General features: G+C 36.4%; 1 protein-coding gene across 7 annotated transcripts in view; it reads left to right on the forward strand.

The window, feature by feature from the left end:
• FOXP2 (forkhead box P2) overlaps window positions 1-17,500 on the forward strand; it is a 410,714-nt gene that overhangs the window by 347,710 nt on the left and 45,504 nt on the right. For 2 of the 7 annotated variants that reach the window (NM_001281546.1, XM_034062700.1), the window contains 5 exon segments: window positions 3,253-3,390; window positions 4,573-4,770; window positions 6,267-6,426; window positions 12,699-12,912; window positions 14,530-14,634. In NM_001281546.1, the coding sequence (NP_001268475.1) occupies window positions 3,253-3,390; window positions 4,573-4,770; window positions 6,267-6,426; window positions 12,699-12,912; window positions 14,530-14,634 (815 nt within the window). 7 annotated transcript variants of the gene reach the window in all.

The raw sequence follows: 17,500 nt of genomic DNA on the forward strand, positions 1-17,500 counted from the left end.
CATATTCATGACCGAGCTGGGTGTTCAGTTTCTTTGACACCTTGTAACAAAAGGGTTACAGTCATAAATCATGTTTTTCTTTGTCTATTCATTTTTTCATGAGAGATCTGACCAAGAATTTGTTGGGAGTTTGCGGCCCACTCAAACAAACCAGGTAATTTATTTGATTGTACCTTTTCACTGGGTCCCTCTACTGTCCTCTGACTGAACTGACTTCAGACACATTGAGAGATTCCTATGAAAAAGAGCCGCTTTGGCTCTTTGCTAAATTTTTATAAAATCAGATGAGAAGTCTTGAAAAAATGCTGACTCTAAACCAAAGAAATATACCTAATGCACATAATTGGCCATAAAGCAGCAGGTTTCTCATAGTCTTCCAACCCAGATAGCATGATAACACTATGCCAGTAAGAAATAAAGTGCAGTCTGGTGTATCACTGAAGGCTGTGAAATGTACCCATTTATATTACCTAATTACAATTAGAGAAATCTCTTTGCTTAATACGTTTTTGCTAATTTAAAATTCAAGCAGTTTTCAAAATGCCTTGTCCTTTATCTGTGGGAATGAAGATATATACCAGGTATGATATGCATATGGATCCTCACATAATAATCTGTTAAAGGCAGTATTATCTACATAAATATGTATTTCTATTGATGATCTTGACTGTCTTTTTTTTTCTTGCTTCTGTCAATTGTCCTGAAAAACAGGTTTATTAGGTTCTTCACTTCAGCTAATGCAGTTGAAAGTGACTGCTGAAAAATACAGGAGAAACAAATTTGGAAAGAAAAGCTCTTAGAGTTTACCACACAGCAGGTGTGTCTCCAAATATAAGAGCAAGTACAGAGTCAAGGACATTCAGAGCAGACACTGCAAAAGCTAACAGAAGTATGCCTGGTGAAGGGGAATGTGTGTTTCAGACTGAGGAACAGAGGACTCTTGCAACAGCATGAGTCTTACTGGGTAGGGTCTTTAGTGCAGAGCATGGATAAATCAGTGCCACTTACAGTGTAATGTTGATTTTCACTCTCAGAATTGTTACCTGTGTGTTTGAAAGGAAAGAGAGCTAGGAAAGAGAGGTGAAATAAAGGTAAGAGAAGTAGAGTAACAAGGGTACAACACCTTCACCATTTGCTATATATTATAGTATGTAAGTGATGTGTTTGTTAGGGAAATTTTTGCAGGGTTTATAGGTTAAAGGTAATGGTTTAATCGGGAAGGTGTCTGCCTGCCTTCTGCCTTGTCATATGTGTGTGACAGATGGTAGTAGAATAGTATTGCTGAAGCAAAATTGTTGGAAGATCAACAAGTTCAGATCTCAGGTAAACAGAGGAAATTCTTAGTGACTTCATCGGGAAGTGAACGCTGACTCCAGTCAGTGGATTTTACTCTTTGCTCATGCATCTCAAAGTTGTTAAAACTTGTTTGTCCTGCCCTTAGGACTGGATAGATTTAGAATAAAACAATATTGCAGAGAAGTGGTGTTTCCGATACTGCGAAACTTCTGAGTGTCATGAAGTGTCACAACCAACATTAACTATATGAAAGAATAGGTGTCAAGTCAAAATGAGCCTACAGTCAATGGAGAGAGCCAGGCACATTCAGAGAGGGATTAGTCCCATGCTAGAACAGATGCCTAAACCAGATCAGATAAACGTTCTTTGGGATTTCCTTATTCTATTGACTATAGAAGGAGTCCAGTGATAGCTGAGGTTAAAATTTCTCCCCATAGTGTCTGATTCTGAGTGGAAGTCTGGTTTGTCTTTTCCACTTGTATTTTAGAGTATGACCTTCAGAATTTTTATTCTTGAATTTCATTTATAATTTCATTCACCATTTGCAAAAGATTATCAGACTTTTATAGTAATGGCTGGTACTTCTGCTTTCAGACTCCTAATTAGTCAAGATTTAAAGACCATAATTTATGCTGTGATGAATTGTGTGAAAAGTGGTATTCTGTGTAAAATTAGATGAAGTAATTTGTTCTAAAAGTAAACTTCAGCAGGTTTGCATTTCTTTTTTCCTCTAAGTGTTACATTTATTCAAAGTCTTTCAGGATAAATTCAAGTAATAGAAATGCTAGAAAAGCTTCTTTTCTGAAGATTTGGTCACGATCATGATTTATTTTATTAATGATTGTTATTTTTGCTGATTTACAGAAAACCGGAATGTCCTACAGACATGTCACAAAACAGTATTTATATGCCAGCTTGCCATTATATACAGAAAAAAGCATTTGGATTTTGCTAGACAAGTGAGCGGCTGCTTTTTCATGGGTGGAAGACTTGGCCTGCTGACAGCTGTTTGTGTCCTGGTTAGCCTGAGCAATGGTTTCACACAGCGTGTCTGCTGTAGCAGGCTCGGCACATACTTCAGGCTCTTTCATGGGACTAGATATAGAACGTATTTGCTGTGTCTTTCCAACTCACATATATATTTCTGAAAGTATGTGTGTAGGTGGGTGTTTATGCATATGTAGGCACTTCATCTCAGTGCATGACAGACACAAAATAAAGCTGCATCCAAAACAGCACCCACACAAAAATGCATTCTTAGACTTTAGTGGACAAATCAATAATCTTATGACAAGGTTTCCCAACTTTCAGTTTTCAGTTCAGGGTGACTGAGATCACGTACAGAAACCAGGTGACTGAGGCAGCAGCCCTTGCTCTATACTCCAATACATCTGTGGCATTTTTATTCCTGTATAAATCAGACTTCCTAAAAAGACTAGCTGCGCAAGAAGGGTTTTCTTATACTGAAGTGAAGTATTATGCAAATATTTTTCTAGGCTAAGTGTCTTTATTGTGGAAAACATTTACTGCTTTGAGATACTTATTTTGCTGTCTGTTTTAATCATATCTTTTGGAACAGTCTCAATAGATTTTTCTATTTGTAACATTATGACACTTGGTAAGATGATTGATTATGAAGTGTTGAGAGCCCTGCCATGTGATCATTTATTTTTAAATACACATTTGTACTAGCCAATGCTTAAATTTCTTGCAGGAATACATAAGAGATGTGAAACATAAAGCTTGAGTCTGATCGAATCTGATGCCTCTGGAAATAGAGTGCCACAGTACTGTGGTCTTAAAATAACAGATTCTGACTGAAACTGGAACTTTGCAGTGATAAATATTATGGAAAAAATAATGGTCCATCTTTGTTACAAAATAAAAAAGATGTACAGCTGTGGTGCAGGCGAACTAAAATGTGTTTGATGATGATATCTTTCTTTCCCTGTGCAGGTGCCTGTGTCAGTGGCCATGATGACTCCCCAGGTGATCACCCCTCAGCAAATGCAGCAGATTCTCCAGCAGCAAGTGTTGTCTCCACAGCAGCTTCAGGCACTTCTCCAACAGCAGCAAGCAGTTATGTTGCAGCAGGTAATGTGTGTTACCTGCTTTGGACTGTTAGCACAGGGTATTTATGCAAGTGTCAGGCAGATTTTATGGGTCTTATTTTGTCATATTTCATCCTTCATTGCACCAAAAAGAATGAAAATAAATGTGGAACTTCTCTGTCTTTAAATTTCTTGTCTTAATTGCAGAAGTGTGAAATTGTGATTTTGAAACATTGAATATTATATTAGAAACAACAGCAGCAGTGGCAGATACATTACAAATGCCAAACAAATTGATATTTAAATTTTCAAGTGCTTAGGCACATTTTAATTGTAGACTTGCCAAAGGAAGTGCAAATAGAGTTGTAGATAATTGTTGCTTTAAAATTCAAAACACTGTAGTGCTCCTTTTAGTGACATAAATGGTACGCGGTTATGAAATTTGAACTTAAGAGCTTGTTTCATCTTGGGGAAAAGTTGGGGTTTTTGTTTTTGGGTTTTCTTACATCCAAAAAATTTGTCCCAGCTAGGGCTGAAAAGGAGGAGGAGGTTACTCTTTCCTTAGCACAAAACCTGGCAGCTAAGTGAAGATTCCATGAACTTGTTATTCATACAATAAAGATAGTGTCAGTGATCAGTTCCTCAAGTGTAACAAAGAGTGGATTTTTGGGTGCGTGCTTAATTGTCATACAGAAAATGATGTGTCTGTTTGTCATAGTCACAGCTCAATCACTGTATGTTTAAACACTTTAATATCCAATACCGTGATTATTACAGGCAATTCACCTTCAGTTGTGAATCCAGCATCCCGCTAAATAGATTGACAGATTAATTACTTTTTTTCCCCTAAGAAACAGACAGTTTAGTTTGGCCTTAGAGACTTGTAGGTTTCTTGCAAGTGGTTGAGTACAGTTTCTGATTGGTTATATAGGACATGTGAGGAACTTAGGTATAGTTATTTGAGGAGTTAATTTGGCTCTTGCATTCCCTTTAGAATACAGATTTTCTATACCCTTCTGTTTAGGATATTTTGGAATCTGCATTGGAAAATTTCAGAACCGCCTTGGAAAAAAATGTATGTAGATCTGCCTCTTCAAATCACATTTTTTATTATGAGGTGATTCTTAATGGCTACGCTACCATATGCCAATCTAGAAGAGTTTAGGAGATTTATAATACTTGAAACTTTTGCCTTTATTTATTAAAGTCAAAATGGTTTATTCAGCAACAACTACAAGAGTTTTACAAGAAACAGCAAGAGCAGTTACATCTTCAGCTTTTGCAGCAGCAGCAACAGCAGCAGCAACAACAACAACAACAACAGCAACAACAGCAACAACAACAGCAGCAGCAGCAGCAACAGCAGCAGCAGCAGCAACAGCAGCAGCAGCAGCAACAGCATCCAGGAAAGCAAGCAAAAGAGGTAGGAGCTAAGACCCTTGCTGATGCATACTAGTCTGAGCTGTCAGAGGTGTGGAAAAGACAAGACCAGTTTAGATCTTTTCCTGTACCAAGGATGCAGCTATCAAAGATTTGTTCATATGTTTTTACCAGGCTTAATAGCAGTGCCAGTATAATTCTCCTGCTCCCTTTTCTGAGACATAGGATTTGAGCAGTCCAGGGCTGCTGTCACCTAATGTTCATTAATGAATCTGAGCGTGCAAAGAACAAGCTGTGTGGTGGACACCATACTGATTATCTTATATTCACAGGCAATCTGTGTTGGGGAAGGAGCCTTACTTTTCTCAGTGGCACAGCTCAGAAAGCATGCAAATTTAGTCCATGGCTGAAAAAGAGCGATTGAGCACAGATTTCAAAGTCGCAGGCCCCTGATTAATGAACTGCTACTGTAGGTTTGAAGTGGCGAGTAGAAAGTTACAGTTTGATGTGCTCATAAATCAACCTGACAAGTGGGTTTCTCAGGCCTAGCTTGCACTTGTCAGCAAACTGCATCAAATATAAACATAACACAAACAAAACATGTTGAAGTAGTTAAATTGATCAGCGGGTATCCTAGACGTTGTCTTCAAGCTGCCCATTATGCAAACGTCGAGGAAGCAGTTGTGACCTCCTGAGGCTTTGTTTCTGTTTGGATTTGTGAATAGAATTTCAGACAGCCATCAACTACGGAATAGAAATTGCTCCTGTATTTCTCCGGAGGCTGTGGGCAATCCACATGACTTGCTCCATTATGCAGTCTGTTTTCCAGTGAGCGCATCAGAAGTTTCTCTTTTCCCCAAACTAGAAAGGAAAGGTCTTCCACAGCAGCTTGTCTTTCTCTGAAGTGTGACTGCCTTCTCATAGCCTCCTGTGTCTTTGCAGCCTCCAGTTTGTCTTGAAATGCCTCACAAAACTGGAACTTATACTTTTGCTCCATAATAGGGCACTTCGTTGCCTTGAATGTAACACTCCTTTTAATATATTCCAACAAGAGAAGAGGGAGAGCTAACAGGCGAGTGAAATGAAGGCTACATCCCAGTTTACTAATAGATCACTGGAGACCACATTCATGGGCCACTGCAGACCATACTTAGTCAATTGGAAAAATAAGAGTGCCTTCAAATCACAGGCTCCTATAAAGAGTTACACTTTTAGCATAGATAAATTTGTTATCATCTGCCATGAGCTGGGCTTTTTTTGTTGTTGTTTGAAACAGCTGTTATATACTTTCTCTTGACCCTTTTCTTTAGCGTGTCATTAAATGTGTCTTGCTATTTTCCCTAACACCTAATAGCTGGAATGAATATAATAGAAAATTTCAAACGCTTTCACTGCCTGAATATTCTACAAATAGCATTATTATTTAATAACTCAGATTAAAGGGAAATGAGTTGATTTTATGTTTTTGCCATTCTAGCTTTCACTGCATGCTTTACTTTTTGCTGCATTTCCCCCCCGCCCTCCCTCTTTTTTCTGTAGCAGCAGCAGCAGTTGGCAGCCCAGCAGCTTGTCTTCCAGCAGCAGCTCCTCCAGATGCAACAGCTTCAGCAGCAGCAACATCTGCTGAACCTTCAGCGTCAGGGACTCATTTCCATCCCACCTGGCCAGTCTGCTCTTCCTGTCCAGTCTCTGCCACAAGGTATTCCAGTAATATATGATTGGAGTAATTTCTAATTCACAAGTTCTTTGACCATTCCATTTGCATTTAAACTTCAGCAGCTTCCTGTTATGACACTTTATTATTAGAACTTTATTACTCGTATTACCAAATTTTCTTGAGGCTGATAAATTTCACAGCATAATTTTATGGAAGAAAACAGCTTTTGAATGTTTTTTCTTATATATAAGATGCATATTTATTATTAGCCTTACGTGCTGAAAACAGTTTCTAATAGTGACACAATTCAAACACCGCTGCTTTTCTCTGAGGAATTCCTGAAATCCGATTTAGTAGAAACATTATCATTATATTTAATATAAATGGACAGATGTAAAATATCTCAGTGATATTAAAGCCATTGCAAACCTTTTTTTTTTTCTAAAAAAAAAGAAAGTGTTTGGCATTGCAGACCACTTTGAATCTTCAATTTATGACATCTGAGTTTAGGGCCAAATGTTAGGATTGATTTTATTTGCCATTCCTTTGTATTACATATGTAAAATACGGGAGTTTTGAAGCTGGTGATTCCAATAGCAGTGAATTATGACTGGCAACAGTAAAGGCTTTAAAGAAACAAATCCCATTGTCACTCATGTTGATCAAGATATTTCAGTGCTGAAAATGGGCTCAAACTCTACTAGATGATACAGATACATTCATTGTTGAAAGAAAATAGGGCATGCACTTCAGAAAAGTAAATTCACTTGGAGGGAAATGCTGCTTACATTTTAAGATAAGGGCAAAGACTTCCCTTTTTAAGGACTCTGTAACCTATGAGGTATGTGTTTCCATTTATGTTACCATAGAGAGGTGAGCTAAATGTCTGTCATAAAAATTACACAATACTCTGATCTCTGACGTTCCAGTCCTGCAATGAGCATTGTTTATACTGTGTTCATGACAGGCAACATTACTCTTAATTGGTCCTTACGCATGTATCTGGTTCTTCCACCAGATAACTATTATGAAATTGAAGCTTCAGAAATCAGATGAGCAAAAGCAGAGTACACAGCATATAGACAATGGTGTAGACAAAAAAAAACCAAAAAGAGACAGAAAGGCATGAGAAAAGACTTATCCACTAAAAACCTCAGTCCCTGGAAAGCAGAGATTCCAGAGAGGTGTGTAAATTCCATACATTGTGGGGTGTGGAAAAGCTGTGATGCAATCATATCTAAAGTCACAAAAATAGCAGTAAAAAAGAGTCCTAAGTAAGCTATCACAGTACTATTATTTGAGAATAGCAGTGGGGAAGCAAGCTAGTGCATGAATTTTGACACATTAGACTGTTAAAAGCTGGGTTCCTTTTCTACAAAGTCACATCGGACCAGAATGGAATAAAAGCAATTGAAGCACAACCTCCCTCCAAACAGCTTTACCTTCTGCAACCTCCTCTTGTGCCATCTGTTGCAAGAGGAATTCCTCAGGTTTTCTCTCACATTAAGCAATCCCCACAGATTTCCTCTAGCACTCCTACCCAATTGCATTGATATTCATTAGTTTAATGCAACACTCATTCATCCACTTCTAGTAGAAAATCATAGAAAAAAAATACCTTTTTTATTAAATTTTTAGGAGAACTAGTAAACAGTTCTTAAGAGCTTTCTTCTACTCAATTAAGTGTAACTGAAGTCATGACAAAGGTTAACACTAAAGAAATAAAAAACTTCAAAATTTACAGTTAAAATACATTTGGATTGTTTTTTTAAGGTATATTAATCTCTTGCTTCTGCCATATGTTTTTTTAATTATATCAAATTCCAGGCAAGTATTTAATTCTTCCATTTTTCTCTTCTAGTTCTAGTATCTAGTGTGTATGTAGGGTTCTTTCAGATGCACAAATACAGTTATAGGACCTCAGTTTTTCATAGCCCTCATGTGGATGCGCAAACTTAAAAATCATAGGACAGCTTCCCATGGAAGACCTTCTGCATCTCCAGAAAGGCCACTCACCCTGTGCCAGGAGAGGTGAAGTTAGTGATGAAGATAATCAGGAAAGTCTTTCCAGCAAACCAAAGAGAGGACTAAATCCAGAGTTGTGACTGTCTTGGAGTTCTTTCTGTGGGCTCCTCTTACAGCACATTTTCTTTCATAGGAGGGCACAGCACTCAGTCCTGTTCATAATAACGTAATGAAGATTAATAGGCTTCAGATCTGTTGAGGCTTTCTCATATATCTTAAATTTATACATCCAGGTATTTACAAATATAAGTAGTACTTACTAGATTTAACATAGTGTCCCTTCATTGGGGTGTGCATAAAAGAAGATCAAACTTCCTTTTTTTGCTAATTTTATGACACATTTTCTGTGGCAGTATTAAATAAGACCTTGAGACCTTCAGAATTTATTTAAGATAATATAGACTGGATCTGGTAAAAGGATGTTTTTCTTCTTCCACTGTGCTACAAGATGTATAATATGGTTATAGATAAAGATTTATATATGTGTAACACATTATTATATACATCCATTTAGATTGATGAATTACATGTATGTCTAGAATGATGAGAAGTACAGATCTATTCATGTTTATAAGTTACTGGTCATAAAGAGTCCTCTAAACCACAAATTGTTAGTGATAAAGAGAGCATGGGGTTGGCATTTGTTAGTATGAAGAGATGTAATTTCCAAGTATAGCTGTGAGGTTCATGTCTATAAACAGTGTTTTCTCCAAATAGTTACTGCCTTTGAAGGACAGGAATATTTACCAGGTTTTCTTGATAGTCAGGTATAGCAAGTAAGATACAAGAGGTGTTTTAGCATTTGTTTTGTGACAAGATCTTCACTATGCTATATCCAAAGCCAGTGGCTTACTGTGAATTACTTGCGTGTAATGCTGCAATGATGCTAGCTAAATGTGAAGGACTGTAAATGACAACAGAAACCAAACAAGGGAAAAAAAACCCAATAAAGTTTTGATCAGTCTATGTATGAAAATAAAAGACAGATGCATGGCTGTGTTTTATAAGTAGTGGTTTCATTAACTACCTATTCAAACATAAAAATAGAGCAGATAGTAGTGAAAAGACTTATAAAACTAACCTCAAAATCCTGAAATTCCTGGTGTTAGTAAACTACATAGCAAAACAATACATGCCCTTTTCAATATAGAGCCTAATTTTTATACCTCTCTGGATCCCTGTGCTGAGCCTTTCTCCTTTAATTTGGTGTGCAGAGAGTATTTTGAGGGTTAGCACAACCTATGAAACTTTAAAACTTACTCTGCCTTTACATCCACAGTAAAATATCTGTCAGCCATTTTACAGGTCTCTTTTAAAATGGGAGTTAGACTTTCTTAGACACAGAAACTACAAAATTGCCACAATTTACAATTAATTATAAATCTGCTTATTAACTTTATACTTTTTAAGTGCCTGCCCTTAATCCTTTTATCCTAAAAGGCAGCCTGTCAGAGTGCTCTGAAGAAGTGATAAAATTAACCAGCCTGAGCCCAGAGAGAAGTTTGTCTGATTTAAAAAAAATGCTGAGCAAGGAGAAACAGCTCCATCCACAGCTTCACTCAGAGGCAGGGACTGCCCAGCACACAGAGACCAATGACCAAGCGAAGGGCTATTGCTCCATCCGCTTCCAGCCCTTCACCCACCCACCTTATGTGGCAGCTCTTACTCAGCTCCCCCACAGCCCAAAGTTTGCTGATCTCCAATTAAAAAGTTTTCTCACTGCAAGACAGAATGATATGTTTGCCCTCCGTTTATCCAAACAGATGGGTTTAGTCTTGGCTTTTATTTCTTTTCAATACAAAATTAGTTTATTTTGTTCAGTAGCAGGAGGAAGGGAAGAGTCTGAAGTAAATAATGCACTGTGTATATCATGCCACCTAAATGAATACATTACTTTTCATTCTGATTTGTGATTACATCTGTGAGTAACTATTATTTACTGCGCTAAAATGGGTTATTTGCAGTGTTGCTGGAACATACCTCATGAACATGGCAGTAATTGCTTACCTTCATTAAACAATTACAACTAGTATAACCATCACTCCCGTTGCCTGTCTCTCTAATGCAGTAAATTAGAGCCTGGCTTCTTTCCTTGCTTCCTTAAAATCTAGCTTTTTGCTGTGCAAATACAATATAAATTCCAGTTTTAAGACTTAAATTCCAATCTCTTTCGCTTTGTCATTGACTGAGTTTGCCAATGGGTGTTTGTATTTAGGGTAAAGAAGCATTCATAATTCTTTTAAAAATAAATACCTTCCAAACAGTTTGTTTCCACACTACCTCCAGAAATTATTATTTCTATAAATCATTACTAGTCTTTTTTTTAATAATGTAGTAGACTTGTGAGACATTGTGAGGCAGCTGTTGAGAACTGTTAAGGAGCTTACTGTGCTTTTTCATAATCTTTTGTTTTAATCTGTTTTTTAGTATTCCTAGTTCATGTCTTCAAAGTAAAACACGATCTAACAAAAGATTTGTCAAACAGTGAAAAACAGTCTGCATCTCTCTAATACATCTTGTTTACCAAATAAAACTATCTTCAATGAATATGTTTAATGAATAGATGCATTTTAATTCTTTTCTAAAGAGCAGTAAATTTAAGCTCTTTCATAAAATAAAAAGAGCAGCATTTTAATTCAGACCACACCAGCGTTCTGAATGTTTTGCATTCCAGCAGATCTAGATACCATGAGCATGTCTTACCTAATTTTACTCGTTGAGACAAGATACAGAAGACAGAATTAGATTTTAAGATAAAAATCTGGACCAAATAATTTCAGGCTGAAAAACCTGGCCATGAAACAAGATCTTTCACAAGAAACTCCCTGGGCTTCTCATTCTTTGCTACATTTAATTTAGTATTCTTCAAAAGAGAGATGTCAAACTTATAAAGACTGGCAGTGACAGAAAAAATACATATTTTTGGTGAACTCCACATCTTTCAAAGTCTGAATTTCCTGCCTCAGTTGTGTATTTTGTGGCAAGATAAGAGAATGCTCACAGCTCTTCTCTTGCCTGTGTTTTGGGAGTCTTTAGTTCAGGCAGAAGCACATTGTAATGGAAGTTTCCATGAGTTCGTGCAATGTGCTTAACTCAAGCCAAGTAAACCTAACACGTATGTATGAACACATTCTACGAGACATTGCTATTTGTGGCCTAGGATTAATCCTGGAAAGTACAAGTTTCCAGGCTACAAATTGAGTGGAGAGCAAATTTAAGCTCTATCTGCAAAGATCTGGTGGCTAGACTCCAGAACAGTGCTGTGCATGTAGCACATACAGGGGAGCTTGAGGTGGTTTCCAAATTTTGTATGGCTGCCCATCACCCCAGGAGACTGGTGAGACAGAGTCTCCTTTCTCCTAGCCAAACCCTCCAGTTTTCCATAGTCGGTCTGGACAAAAAAAATAATCAGGGAGAAATTTGATGGTCTATACTCTGTGTAATTTCATCTGTGTGGAAAGAGTTGTAAATGGGCCAGTTTTGTTGGCTTTCTAGTTGTCTGGTGACACTGAATGGTACCAAAGAGCTTCAGCAGTTACCTGTGTCTAGTGGGTTTGTGGGTGTGTTCTTCCAAGTAGTCACTTTGGTTTTGGCTCTTGAGACACATTTTAAGATGGAACAATTTTCATAAATGTTGAACAGGACTAATGAATATGTGGGTGTCATTAATTAAAGTCATATGTGTTCTGCTCAAATATTAAACTTGTTAAGATCTCATTGATTTAATTGTTGTCTTCTGATTTTTTTCTCTCTCCAGTCTCCTTCCCCCACTCCCTGCTCTTCCTAACTGTTTAAAGAGAATATCAGTGTTTGTATCCTTAGTGTAACTTGGTTTTCTATTTTCCATTACATGTTTTATTATGAGGAACTATAACACTTCAGTTGACCAGATGCATTGAGTTACATTTCTGTGTCAAGAAATTGAATAAGCAGACAAAAAAAAAATCTTGACCGGAAGTCTATTTAGGGATGTTGGGGTTTTTTCCTTTCAAGAAGTAGTTGCAAGTTCTTTGTAGCTTTCACCCTTTAATCTTTGGGAAATGTTTTCGGAAGGAGTATAATATTATTGAAACTGATGATTTCTAATGGACTGTTTATAAAACAAGAGAAAACAGTTAGATTACCTGGATTCCAATGGAAGAAAAATGATTTTATGTTTTATTACATGTTGATTGTGCTGGAAAACCAGCATCAGCTTTATTGTTGGCATTAATCCATTAATAACACTGAGCTCATTATATGAAACTCTTTATTTTGTTATATTAGTGGGGCTTTCTTTCATTTTATAGCTGGCTTAAGTCCTGCTGAGATTCAGCAGTTATGGAAAGAAGTGACTGGAGTTCACAGTATGGAAGACAATGGCATTAAACATGGAGGGCTAGACCTCACTACTAACAATTCCTCCTCTACTACCTCCTCCACCACTTCCAAAGCATCATCACCAATAACTCATCATTCCATAGTGAATGGACAGTCTTCAGTTCTAAATGCAAGGCGAGACAGGTAATTCTGATAAGATTTCAACTGTGCTTATCATTTGATGTAAAGCTGTCATTTAACATCAGAAGTCACATTATTTCCAATTACAAAATAACACGGGTTACTTAAGAGATCATGGAGACATGACTTTTTGGAATTGTTTACCAATAGGGCATCATTTTCAGTAGCAATGTCTGACTGTGCAGACACAATGACGGTTACCTGCCTGTTTTTTCATAGCATATATACTTATGGTAGTTTTGTTGAAAATGAGAAAGCCCAGAACAGAGTGTGCTGTTTTAGAGGTGTAAATGCAGATTTGTGGGCACTTTCTGTAGGCACGTAGCTTCATTCATATTTAACACATCTGGCAGTCTGGCCCTTACTCTTGAGTCACACTGCTGGTTTCATTGAAAATGTTCATCTATCTTAGTTGTCAAGGCTGTAATTCAGTGCAAAGATTTTATGTAAAGAGCACTTTAGAAATTAGTATGTTAAAACAGTTCTTACATTGTTTGTCTCTTGTGAAGAAAACCACTGAATTTTCTTTCTTATATGCACAACAGTAACACAGGTGATGCATTTCATACAACTTTTCAGTGGTCTTAGTGTAATATAGTGGAATTCAACCACATGGATAAAGTTAAAATAATTTCTCAGACACAATGACAGATATTCTTCACTAGTCCTCATTTTCAAGTAAGGGATTAAATACATACAAAAGTACACAGTACACAGTAGAGCGTAGTCAGATGTAGATGATCTCAATGTAAAGTGAAATATAATTTGTATCTACATAACCTAAACTGTAAATAATTGTATTTAAAAATAAATATTCCGTTTAATTATTTTAATACTTACAATAAGAGACTATAATTTAAGTGTCTCTGGTTCTCAGGTGACTATGAGAATGTTTTTTTATCATTATTTTGTTGTTTTTTTTTTTTTAAACTGGTTCTTCCCTGAATACTTTTGTAGTAGTATTTTCAGTTAGTATTACTTTTGTGATTATATCTCAGAGAGTGATTCTTTGCTTCAGGATGTGTAGCTGACACCCACCTCCATGGGGCAATCCCCTGAATTTCTTTGATAACTATATGTGAAGGAAACTATTGAGGAGGTTTCAAAAAAAGACACAGAATACATCAGGGTTTTTTTTTATGAAGCCAAGTAGCTGTGGAAGCAACACTTGCAAACAAAAATATTTGTTAAGGGAAACAACTTTATTTTTTCACATATTTAAGCAGAAAATTCAAATATTATGTAGTAACATTCATAATGTTTATAAATTCTGACTGTCTTCAGTATTCTCATAATTGATTACTTCTGAGCATATTTTTTATTTATAGGTAAATGTTACACCAAGGTCATATGGCAGAATTAGCATATGGTATTATACAGTCATCTTATTTTTTCTTCCTTTATTAACAGTCATCTTTGGCTCTATTTCTTCTCTAATTGGAACATCATCTAGCCTTGGCAGTTGAACTATTCAATAGAACGATTAAATTTTTCTGACTGCTCTGAGCTAAATTGACCTGTTTTGACCTGTTTGTCACTGATCGTAACCTGACAGGCGCTAGCAGCCTCCAACGATTATGGCTTTTGAGATGAATCTGATGCCTTACTCTTTTGCTACAGCTCGTCACATGAGGAAACTGGGGCCTCCCATACTCTCTATGGTCATGGAGTTTGCAAATGGCCTGGCTGTGAAAGCGTTTGTGAAGATTTTGGACAATTTTTAAAGTAGGTGGAATTTTATTCATTGGTACAGGGTTGTTTAAGGTAAGGGAAAGAGAAAGATGGCAAACAAAGTTTTACTGTAAATCATGTCAGAGATTTTTTTTTTGTGTATTCTAAGCAACTGGGTAATCGAGGCTATCAGCAGAGGGTCAAATCATTATCCTTTCTTTCATGTCGAACACTTTTGCGGCCTTTCAATAGCACAGTGTTTAATCCTCTTATTACCCTTTACTGAAATGGAGCCTCAGAAAATTTGAAGAGATGCTTTAGATTGTATATTGAATAGTATGGGTATGAAAAAGTGCATTTTAATTTATGACAGTTTGTGTATAGTAGGAATTAATGAGCATAGTATAAATAAAAAGGAACAAAGGTCTAAGCAGGGCCATTTAGCTCTCACTTGCTAATTTTTTTTTGCTTTTACTATTGTATGTGCACAGGATACACAGAAAAAAAAACCCACTGTGAACAGGTGGGTTTGCATCTTTCAGGACTGAACAGTTATGTCAAAAGTTTTCCCCTTTAGTATTTGGTTTTGCCAGCTATAGTCTAAATCAGAGCATTTAGAAAATAAGTGACACAGCTTTTGCTTTTCATCTGCAGCTTCAAACTGCAATGGGTTTCTGCATTTTTCCTAATTTTATTTTTGAAGTAGTCACTAGTATTTCTGTGTGCTTCTGAATTTTCAACAACAGCACTGATTTTCTACCTATGTACATTATGGACTGGTCTTTGTTAGAAGAGCCATACTCATTTTGGCATGCAATAGATCTTAATGGAAAGCTACAGATAGGCTTATATAGATGAGTAACTTCAGGGGCTGAGACTCTTATGTTGTCATGGTGCAGCTAACAGGGTGAATGAACTGTTTCATGCTTCATCAACAATTAAGTTAATTAGCTCATTTGAAATTGCACTGCTTTGTTGCCAGGATGTTGGCAGAAACATCAAAAAGATGTGTTTACAAATGGCAGACTACAGTGTATGTAACAGAAGCACCTTAACAGGAGACCATAAGTGTGCAGTATCACAATAACTTTTGTAATAGGATTATAGCAATACTTTTCATAAAGTATTTACAATTCATTCTCCATCTTTCCTGCTATCTTTCAATTTTAAATGAAGTAACTTACACTGACTTGCAAATCTTAGGTAGGTATCACTCTTGATAGAGTTTTTGTTTATTAGTGCATGAAGTGGAATGTCAAAATAATGGCTTATTATTGGAGAAAACTGTATAGGATTTAAAATAACCTTATTTACATAAGTTTGTATTAAAAGGAAAATGAAATCTCCCAATTCAACATAGTGTCCTAAGTATTATTAGTACGAAGAATTTAAATTCATTTAACTTAAGCATTCTCCTTTTCAAGAAAAACTACATTTTCTAAATAAGTCCATCCATCTAGGCTATAGGGATGCTAATTCTGTGGGCAGACTTTGCACATCCATTATGTCAGGTCTCTTGTTATAATCCACGATCACTAAAACCATTTTGATTAAGGCAGCGTAGTGCTAGGTTTACAGATGCTCTTGCTTTCCTGAATCAAATAACCCTGGAAAATGTGAAAGTGACATATAACATCTTGATAATTCTGGCACAGAGTCAATCAGGGTTTACAGCAATGTCGTGGCTTTTGTCCTGTAAACCAGCAAAACAATGTCCAAGAATATTTTACTATTCCTTCTTTTCATTCAATTCTGTCTTCTGTGCCCTAGAAACAAATAAGAAGTCATGGTGCTGAATGGGCAAGGTTGTTTATGAAATATATTCCTACCTTTTACACTAGTGTTGAGATGGAAATCAATACATAACCTTGTATTAGATTCTTTAGTACCTTTTCATGTTCACGCTAATGCAAAATCCCCATTACAATTAAAAAACATTTTCTTTCAATTAAATACCAAATTTTAGTCCAAAGATTGACCATTTTTCCAACCCATTAACTTTATAGGGGATGACAGGACTAATGGCTGTAGTTTTCAAGGCTTTGCTTTTAGTTTAATCTTTGTTATGATGTTTTAGGTTCTCTGACTTGAAACAATGTGATACCTGTGTTAAGAGAGTTAATGCAAGTATATTGTACCAAAATGAAATATTAATAAGGTACACTACCTCAGTCTAGTTGTGTGTATTTCTGTAATATGCTTATGACAAGTTGGAAGGGTGCCTGGTTTATGAAGTGAACTTCAACTCCTCTTGCTCAGAAAACGGTTTACCTAGCGGCTTGATTAAAAACAAGAAAAGAAGAGATACTGTGCAGAGCATCTGACGAGGAGGATTAAGACAGAAAACACCAGCTTTGATTCACTTTCCTACTAATGGAAAGGATTTAGGGTGAAGTGACAAATAACTTTCAATAAATGACTTAAAGTCCCAAAAGCCATTTTCACCTTCATTTTTGTTTATCCAGTTTGAATTGTTTTCATTTTTAAGATAATTTGAGAACACTCTAATTAGCTGGAATTCTTTTGAGATACTCTGAGTAGCTAAAGAAGTTATTTGGAAACGTATGCATTGGTTTCAAGAAAGTATAGCCAGTCTTCTCCATAATATTTCTGTACATATAGAAAAACCTAATCCTGTATCTTTCCTTTGATAGCCTTCAATTCTAGACACAAACCCACAGTTTATATTTTATGGAGCAATTTTCTATCTTGCCAAATGGTGTTAGATTACAGTTGCTCATGCATGCAGGATCAGTTTTGACTATTCAGTAAAAACAACAGCTTTTGGCTTAAGAAAAACTTCAAAACGTAAAGACAGATCAGAAAAAGTCATGACATTACTAGAAAGAAGATGACAAGATCTAAAGAAAATGCCAGGCACTGAAGTGATTAGAAGGGTGCCAAAGATGCTTAGGAAAAT

This window comes from Melopsittacus undulatus, chromosome 5 (genome assembly GCF_012275295.1).
Source record: "Melopsittacus undulatus isolate bMelUnd1 chromosome 5, bMelUnd1.mat.Z, whole genome shotgun sequence".
NCBI lineage: Eukaryota > Metazoa > Chordata > Aves > Psittaciformes > Psittaculidae > Melopsittacus > Melopsittacus undulatus.